At 30.1% G+C, this 10,117-nt stretch overlaps 1 protein-coding gene across 1 annotated transcript; it reads right to left on the bottom strand.

The window, feature by feature from the left end:
* Window positions 1-5,229: 5,229 nt before the first annotated feature.
* LOC113785788 (hydroquinone glucosyltransferase-like) lies at window positions 5,230-6,875 on the bottom strand. The gene has a single exon (XM_027332804.2). It carries the CDS (start codon window positions 6,784-6,786, stop codon window positions 5,377-5,379), a length of 1,410 nt encoding a protein of 469 aa, XP_027188605.1. The 5' UTR covers window positions 6,787-6,875; the 3' UTR covers window positions 5,230-5,376.
* Between the last annotated feature and the right edge of the window lie 3,242 nt (window positions 6,876-10,117).

Here is a 10,117-nt window from a genome sequence, read left to right as displayed (position 1 = left end):
ATATATTAATTATGAAATATTAGTAATGTTTTGAAAATTTAATGATGTTTGGAAGAGTATTAAAAAAATGAAATTAAGTAACAATTAATTTTGTTTTAGCAAAATAAAAATAATAATAGTAAAACATAACTTAAATAAAGGAAAAATGGGTTTGACCCATTTATGTTAACCCTAATTATGTTAATAAAATAAAAATAAGAAAAGTAAGAAATGAGTTGCAGCAGCCATATAAGAAAAGAGTAAACCCATCAACAATCCTATCGTTTGGCACCAGCGATCAATAACTATGCCAGAAAATTTTCTCCGTCCTCGTCCAAATTTCAGTATGTTGTTTTATCCATTTAGGTAGTCAAATAAACATACTTCCTCATATTTTTAACCATCACAATTTCTCTCTAAAATATCCGACTTCTCCGTTGGTAGAATTCGTTATTTTGCACCGTTCTCCTTCACCTTAAGTCCGATTTGAGTGAAACTAATGTCAAAACGACCATGTGAAAAGTTGTTATATTATCCACTGATTGGTTTTCTGGTTTATGGTAATTTTCTTTGACCGATTTCTGAATTTAGTTTTTTAGAATATCTCCTCATAATTTATTTTTGACGTTTACCCATAAACTGTCGAGTTAGATCGATTGAAGGACAAAGAGTTAAAGAACAAAGACTGTTTGGTCGTGAAATCATATTCATAGATGAAAACGTCAAAATAAGGTAAGGGATGAGAGAGTGTTTGAATTCATGGGTATAATATATTGTGAGATGAACGGGAAAACCGTATTTCCCAACAATTCATCTGGGGCTCGCTACGTACGCTAATAGCCCTTTGAGTGATAAATTAATTAATATGCAAAATAGAAATTGTGAGATTAAAATATGGAATAGAAATATTTATAAAGTGTTGATTGATTCGTTAAATGTGTGGTATTTAATATTATTGTGATATTTGATTTAATTTCGTTAAATGTTGGACATTTGATATTATTGTGATATTTGATTTAATTTCGTTAAATGTGTGACACTTGATATTATTGTGATATTTGATTTATTATCGTTAAATGTGTGATATTTGATATTATTGTGATATTGGATGTCAAATGAATTTTATGAATATGTTTGATTAGACATGTTTAGGTGATGTGATAATAAAAGGTGGATGCATTTTGATAAGTTTTATGTGATTATGATGATGTATAATTCAAAATAATGATGTTATAAATTTGTGATAAGTCTATGTGATGATGTATGATTGATGAGATTGATGTTATAAGATTGTGATGAGTATATGTGATGACGTGTGATTAATGATAGTGATGTTATAAATTATGATGAGAATATTGTGATTCCAATTTGTGTTTGAGATGAAGGTCTTAAGGGAGTACCATAGACCAACGAGAGGAGAAAATAAATATTGAGAATTTGTGAAGTGGAGATTATTTTGTCATCATATAGGTAGGGCCTGACAAGCTTAGTGATTTCGGAGAAGTGCAACTGAATGATCCTGATCGTGGCGGTCTACTGTTGAGCCTTAAGGCAAGACTGTTAGACCTTGGAGGTATTCGGGTGGAGAATTCCTAGGTGACTTGGAGGTAGCACTTTAAATGTCGGGAGCTACCACACAACACACGTTTACCTCGACTGTCGCGTATATGTGTCTCGGGTTGAGTTGAGAGGATCTATGAGGACAGGGCCAATTTGAATTGTCCGTCCACCTGGATGGTGACATAGTATCAAGCCTCCCAACCAAGTACTTCAGAGTTAGAATGGTACCACATTGTGAAGTAGAGTCTAAGCTCATGCATAACATTGCATTTTATTGTGATTGTTTTGTTGTGATTAATATATATCGTGTGTGGTGCTAATTTCTCTTAAACGATTTGATATTATAGTGAAATTTATTGATTTTCCTTGAGTGATTTTGACTATACAATGTGATGTTTTTCTCTGAAGAATGTTTGTGTAATAATATGGTTTATTGATGATTAATTGCATGTTCCTCTTATTTATATTATACTATCAACATGATTTCAAAACACACCTCCTTCGTTGTTTGTGTTTGACTGGTTTGGCCTTGCATTTGCAAAATCGCAGTTATTACAAGTTATTGAGTCTTGAAGTTCAAGTTTGGGAGAAATCCCGCTCTGATTGGTGATACTGGGAATTAAGAGTTGTGATGTGTATTTTACTTATGTTATTACAAATGATTTTTTATATGAAAACTAGTACGAGTAAGTCTTGGTAATGAAATCAAGAAATTCTAGTTAAATCAAGTTCAATGGTATTCCATTGTTTTAATTGAGGAACAAAGTTGAATTGTTACATGTGTATTTAGAGAAACGTGATATCCTAAATTAGATATTAAAGTTTTTATTCTCTTTAATAAATTTTCTTTATCTGCTGCAAGTATTCTTCAAATAATTTAGTATATATTATTATAAATGTTATTTTGGGGTTTAGGGTGTCACAATTGAGAAAGCCAATGCTATGATAAAAGACAAATTCTCTGATGAAGAAAATGTCTTTGGAATTTCTATGAAGTACTATTTCCTCTGATAAAGTTGTTATTTGGAAAAGTCAATGTAGCTGGTTAATAAGTCAACATTAAAAATTGACTTAAACTATTGATATTCATCTGAAATACAAAAAAACTTGGTCCTCTAATGCCATGGCATAAGAATATGGAAATGACTTATATCTTCTAATTTGTACAATACAATTTTTTTATGTAGTACAATAGCCTGAAATAGTACTATAAATATTACCAATCTTTTAACGACTCAATGTACTATTGTTAATTGTCAAGAACTCCAACAATAGTATTTCCAACGAATATATTCTTCAGTATTTAAATAGAAACATTTTCACAACTAAAGAAGATTGATGAAATCTGATTTAATTATGTTTGATTAATAAAGGTTTGATATTATGAGGAACGATATTCAATGAAGTTGATCATTGTGATGACCATGATACTCTCAATGATCTTCATCATTCCAAAAGAAATCACCAAATCATGAACATTTTGAGGATAAGATTTTGATACAAGAAAAGAATATTTCAAAATGATTAATGTATCAAAAGAAAAAGACAATGTTCAAAGAAGATTTATGAAAAATCCCATGAAGACATCAAAAGAAAAGAATGAATGAAAAATATTTTATGTTGAGAGTTATTAGAAATTGATGCAAATCAATCAAATTGTTTTTATATGCTCGAATTGATATATGAATTGAATTGTATTATTCTCTCAATAAGAGTTAAACATCCGAAGAAAGATTATGTGTCAACTAAGAAACATAGTTGAATGAATGTATGCAAACCCGATAATAGCAACAACTTTTTAATCCAAAAAGAGGTACCTGAAGAGGTGAAGAATACTTGGAGCCTGGAGTTGCAGGGAAAATAATACTTGGAGCCTGGAAAAGAAAAAATAACTTGTAGCTTGAAGAGGTAGATCATAGAATAGTTGTATGCTATTTAATTGTAGATTAAGTTATGGACTGTATTGAGACAAAGTTTCTTTGTAAAGGAATCACTAGATGTAACAACAATTGTTGTGAAACTAGTATAAAAATACTTGTGTCTCTTCTCTTTCTCAACTATGTTATTTGATTTAAGTTCTTTATGATTCAACTTTATTTAACTCAAATGATTTACAATAATAAATTTAATGTTAAAGAACACATCTTTCTATTTAGCAATTGAATTTGATTTTCATAAATAATCAACACAATTCAACCAACTTTTGTGTGTTTTCCAACACCTTTAATTGGTATCAGAACTCGATCTCTTGATTGAGCACTTTATCATGTAAGAGTAAAGATTCTTTATTGTTGGAAATATCAATTAAATGGTTTGACTTACTGTATGTTTTTGTTTCTATCCTATTTTTAATCTATTATTGAACTTCATGCATTAGCATATAATCTTTTTTTCAAATGACAATTTCAGCTCTTAACAAGAGTCAATTTGAAAAAAAAAACTCTTGGCAATCAATCATGTAGTTAAAATTTTCCAAACTTGATTTTGGTGTTATAGAAATATTGTTTATAATTGAGAAATCACTCTTCAATGATATTTTGAATAGCATAATAGAATCTCTATATTAAGATGATTGAATGTTTAAAGAGAAGAACATAAATGAAAAATGATTTTAATTGTGTTCATTGAATGGAGTAAAAAAATTTAAGTTATATGTCTGAAAATATCATCTTAAATTAAATTATCTAAGAAGATATTTCATTATGTGATTAGTGTACAATGCAGCTAGAAACTCAATTGAGAATCAATCATCTACATATATGTTTTTGAAAATTGTCTTGATGTTTTTGGGATAAATCTTTATCAAATTTATGTGTCTTTGAAATTCTTCAATGACAAAATGGACAAAATATTTGTGCTTAAATGAAGCAGAATAAGTTAACTAATGAGAAGAGTCAATATATTAATACTGAAATATATCTGATGACGAAAAGAAGTATAAATCAATAAAATAAAATATTTATTTTTTCTTCTATTTTCAACTATATACTTTATAGTTTTTTTTTTTTGATACTTTTAATTATATTTTATTTTGATGTTTGTCCATGCCACATGACAACCACGTCAAAATTTATGACATGACATGACAACACAGTCTCATGTGACGGCAAAAATCTTTTGGGCATGCCATAAGAGTTTGCATGTAATTTGCAATAATAGGATTTTGTCTATGTCAACCCACTTTAAGTGACATGGATAAATGAGGGACCAAATGCAATGGAATTTGAGGCTGTAGGGATGGAATCTAAAAATAAATTAAAAAGACTAAAATTAAAATTCAACCAAATATTAGGGAGCAAAAACACAAATAACCCTTTACATTTTGATCCAATGGTGCTATCCTTTAGAACCTATAAACGATCCAATAAATAAATATACATATTAATATATTAATTATATTTAATTTTTATTTGACTTTATAAGACTTAAATATATATTTGTTCTTATAATCTAGAGTTTTATTTATTTATTTTCATAAATTTTTTTAAAATTTCAATTTTTTTTTAAAATCGTTTTTACTATTAGTCACTGTTAAAAAGTCATCTACTCAATATCAATGTTGCTATGGTTTGGTGCCTAATTGGATCTCCTCATATTCTATTTTGCTCTGCACTTTAAGGATGTTTTTATTGTGCCACTATCATTTGTTCTTTTTTTCTGTTACCTTTATTTAGGAATGCACCTTAATACTTCAGGAAAGCACATAAGTTTGGAGATTACATTATTTAAAAAAACAACATAAAACAAATTTTTATTTTCGATAATAAAGAAACTAACGAGAAATACATGAGGATATTTCATTATTTAGATATCTAACGCACTTCCAAATATATTTTACTAAATGTTTTTCCAAATGGAAGCCACTTCTGACAAAGCCTTTGTAGATGATCCCTTGTCATCCATTGTGTCAACAGCAAATTTTTTCAAATTATCCATTCTCTTACGAATTTCAAGTCCTTCTTCACCTTCCATCAATTCTCTCACAACACTAGCAATTTCATCTCTTTCAACCAACCCATTTTCATTAACTTTTGGTCTCAATGCCACTTTTGCACCATTACATAGCATAGCAGCATTCATTCCCTGATCAGCAAACAATGGCCATGCAATTATAGGCACACCACACACAACACTTTCAAGTATTGAATTCCAACCACAATGAGATAAAAATCCACCAGTTGAACTATGTCCAAGTATCTGAATTTGTGGACACCAATTAGGAACAACAGATCCTTGTTCCTTTGTTCTCTCCAAAAACCCATTTGGTAAAAATTTCAAAGGGTCCTCAATTTCACCACCAAAATAAGAAGCATTAGCAACACCATTTGGTTCCCTCACAACCCAAAGAAACTTCTGACCACTCAATTCCAACCCATATGCTAATTCATTAAATTGCTCTTGTGAAAGTGTGCCACCACTTCCAAATGACACATACAAAACAGATTTAGGTTCTTGCTTTTCCAACCATTTTAAACACTCCAAACCCAACCCATTTTCCTCACCAAAAATTGACCCTTTTTGAATTATGGGTCCAACATAAAAAACCTTAGGCTTATTACTCCCTCTAATCTCTTCCTTCAAGGCACTTATAGCCTCTACTTCAAGTTCAACAAAGCTATTCACAAAAACCCCATCAGTAAGGTTAATCCTTTTTGCACGCTCATTGAAATTTTTGTAAGCATTACTAAATCTAAGTTTAAAAGGAAGAGGGAGATCCTTAGCATAAAGTGGTACACAACCTGGAAACTTTACTGGTTCATTTGGGTCCCTAGACTCATTAGAAAGGATTTCATCTACTTTTGATGAATACAAATGATTACAAAGAAGCATAGCAGCTAGTGAAAAGTATACATAAGACAAGAGGTTAAGTTCCTTAGCTAAATCCAAAGCATCATGTGCAAAAACATCAACAATCAGAGCTACAACTTTGGATCTTGAACATAAGGACTTTAATTCTTGTTTTATGTGTGGCAAAGAGTATTTTACTGAGAGTTCAATTTGCATTGCAAGGATTTCATCATTTGGAACTTGGTCAAGGATTATGGGGGGAAGGAAAATAGAAGAAATGGATGGTGGAAGGGTTTGAAGGTAAGATTTAGAGGAAGATGGTGGTGAACCAATGGAAGGGATTATGCATGTGATTTCAAATTGTGGGTGGAGATGAATAAGGCGTTTGGAGAATTCTATAATTGGGACTAGCTGTGTGAACCCTGCACTAGGAACTACTACTATGTGATGTTTTTCCATTGAATATGATTGAAAAAATATGATGTAGTTACTACATTGGTTTTTGTGTTTATAATGTGTTATTTTGCATAGAAACTTCGTTGGTGAAATTGGTTTTTCTTTGTAATTATGATGTAATTATTACATTGGTTTTTCTTCATATAATATTGCTTTGTTTTGCATAAAAATATGAAACTATTGGTAGGGGAAATTGTCGGTAGGTGAACCGCAACCAATGTCCTAATTATTACATTGGTCTTGTGTCAGAGCGGCCCATAACAGAGCAAATTTATGTATGAGTTTTTAAAAATTTATAATATTTTAGTTTATAATAAATATTTTTAGATATTTTAGTGAAAAATTATTCATCAAATTAATCTAATTAATTTATTTCTTTTTGAAATAATAATTAAATTGATTAATTTAATATTTTTGAAACAATATAAATTTTAAATATTAAAATATCATACTATTGTATCAAATATTAAAATTTATAAGTTTTTTTAGTAAATAAAAATTAGTTTATCTTTAGAAATCTAAAGCAACGTCTTTACCTTTTACGACCATGTTTGCTGTTTATAAACTCTATTTTGTCACTGTAAAACAATTTGGCATAAAAATATATTGTCGGTTGGTCAAAGTTAGTCGCGGCTATTGTCCTAATGTCGAAGTAATGACATGTACGTCCTAAAATTGGATGACAACAGTTTTGTTTTTAGTTATAATTAATTTGTGATATTTCAATTTTAAAATCAAAATAAACGTTTAATTTAATAATATTGATAATTATCAATTAAATTACAGTTTAAAAATAAAAAAAAATTATAATTTTAATATTTTTATCGTATAATCTTTAATCTTATTTAAGCACGATATTTATATAATTTTTTATTTGAATTATTTGTCTTTTAAAATATTTATTAAATTATTTTTTATTCTTTTATTTTTTTATATTTACAAAACTGTCTTTTAAAAATACTAATGTCCATGTCTTTAAAAATGATGTCGGACAAATTCACATAGGATTATTAATAATAATTTTTATTTTAATGTCGATAAAAGAGGAAGAAGATGAACTGTTTTTTTTTTCTTCTAGGATTGAAGAAGCATAACAATTGAATTTGGTTTTCCTTATTCAAAAAACTATTAATAATAATCCTACAAGAACTTGCTACTAAACAGTTTTAGCGACATGTCTGCATTTTAAAAGAAAATTCTATAAATATATTAAAAGATAAATAATTTAAATAAGAGAAAATGAAGTGTTTATTTGGGGAAAATGAATTTAATGCTTTTATGGGTGAAATTTTAGAGTTGAGTTTTGGTGATATTGATGAGTGTTTTGTGGAAAATGAATTTAACTCATTTATAGGTGGTTTTTGAGGAAATTAAATTTGATGTGTTTGAGTGGTGGGTTGTGAGGATTTGTGTTTGTCGTGCTCATAATTAATATTATAAATTTTGAGATGTGTTTGTGTGGATTTTGTGGAAAAATGAATTGATGTGATTTGGTGTGAATTGTGGATTGAATTTGAGAATATGTCTGAGTATGCTCTGTGTGGAATTTGAAAATCATTAGAGTTAAACGAATATTAAAAACGGGGAATCTTTTAATATATGTGTTTACTTAATGATTGTCGTGAAAATCGTTAGAGTTAAATGAGTATTAAAAATGGGGAATCTTTTAATATATGCATTTACTTAATAATTATCGTGGATAGAGTCAGAGTATGCTCATGCATTTCATAGTACATGGCGACCGGATGGGCTATGGTGATAGTGGTGACCGAATGGGTCACGAGATGATTTCATGTGATTTGTTGGTTCATCTTATCCTTGTGTGGATTGTCGCGTCGTATAAGGTATGCGATAGACTGCACATTTTTGTGGTTGTGCTATAATTGCTAAGTGTGAATGTTTTGGATTTGTGTGTAAGTGTGATTGATTGCAAAACCTTTTCGAAACTCAAGTTCTCATGGTGATTGTGCTATAATTGCTAAGTGTGAATGTTTTGGCTTTGTGTGTAAGCGTGATTGATTGTAAAACATTTTCGAAACTCAAGTTGTCATGGTGATTGTGCTATAATTGCTAAGTGTGATTGTTAGGATTTGTGTGTAAGTGTTGATTGATTTCGAAACCATTTTACAAGCTGAATTTTGATGTTTTTCTGCTGGTTTATGATGTGTATTCGAATACAGAAAGTTGTATTCGAATAGAGACATCCTATTTTAGCTATTGACTTATGTGTAGTCAAATACGGAAGGTTGTATTCGAATACAGAGATGTTGTTTTTGCTGTTGACTTATATGTAGTCGAATGTAGAAGGCTGTATTCGAATACAGAAATGTTGTTTTTGCTGCTGACTTATGAAACAGCCTTGTATTCGAATACAGAGATGCTGTATTCGAATACAACAGTGCAGTTTTGTTAAAAACTTCATTTTTCAACTTTGTTTATGCATGTCTAGCATATGGAAACCCTTTCAAGGTGCATGCTGTAACACCCCGTTTTTCTTAGCGAGGGTATATATATATATATTTTTTTTTAAAGTAATTAAAAGCGAACAAAGAAATAAATCAGGAAATGCTTTTGGATAAATAATTGAGTCATTAAAATTTACGCAGCGGAAAAGTTTCTCCAATTATAAATCCAAAACATTTACATAACATCAAATGGTACATGGAACCCATCCAAAGATGATATCAAACTGATAATATTTGTATATAGTATAGGTACAGTCTTCCATTTTAAAATAAATGCAATACAAAAGAAAGGCATCTGATCCCTCTATGCCAACCTAATCTGATCATTTTACAACACAACTAAACACCCTGACTGATCTCCACGCGCCCCGTGAGATCCCCCTATCGTAGCTGCAGTCAAGCGTTCCCATCTCCATTTCCGTCCATGGGGTACGAACCGGTAAGATCGTCCTGACTCTCATCTGAGGGCAAAGCCCAGATTTCCACAATAGTTGTAAAGGGTCACCAACCAGAAAATAACAGTTAACACATAGCAATTAAGTTTTTGAATGCTCAAAACAACTTTTCAACTAAGCATGCACCTTAACAGGATTTTCAATATGCGAAAAGTTCATACAGTACATTGCCAATGAAAATGAAGGTAAAATGCAGTTCTCGATCTCCTAATTAACACATAATAAAACAAGACATGGATAGATTCATCAGCAATTAATCATACAACTAAAATTGAGGATTTTCACTGAGCCAATCGATTGGGCAATCGATTGGGGTGAAGATTTTTAATGAAAATAGAATCCTGGGCTGAATCAATCGATTTGGCAATCGATTGACAGGATAACGGAGCCCCTGACTTAATACCAATCGATTTC

This window comes from Cicer arietinum, chromosome 3 (genome assembly GCF_000331145.2).
Source record: "Cicer arietinum cultivar CDC Frontier isolate Library 1 chromosome 3, Cicar.CDCFrontier_v2.0, whole genome shotgun sequence".
Classification (NCBI taxonomy): Eukaryota; Viridiplantae; Streptophyta; class Magnoliopsida; order Fabales; family Fabaceae; genus Cicer; species Cicer arietinum.
Note: the sequence above shows the minus strand (reverse complement) of the source record. Positions and strands in the feature narration are given on the sequence as shown.

Bases quoted from the DNA above. Each gene is read 5' to 3' on its own strand.
- LOC113785788 (XM_027332804.2), bottom strand. From the start codon at position 6,786: ATGGAAAAACATCACATAGTAGTAGTTCCTAGTGCAGGGTTCACACAG.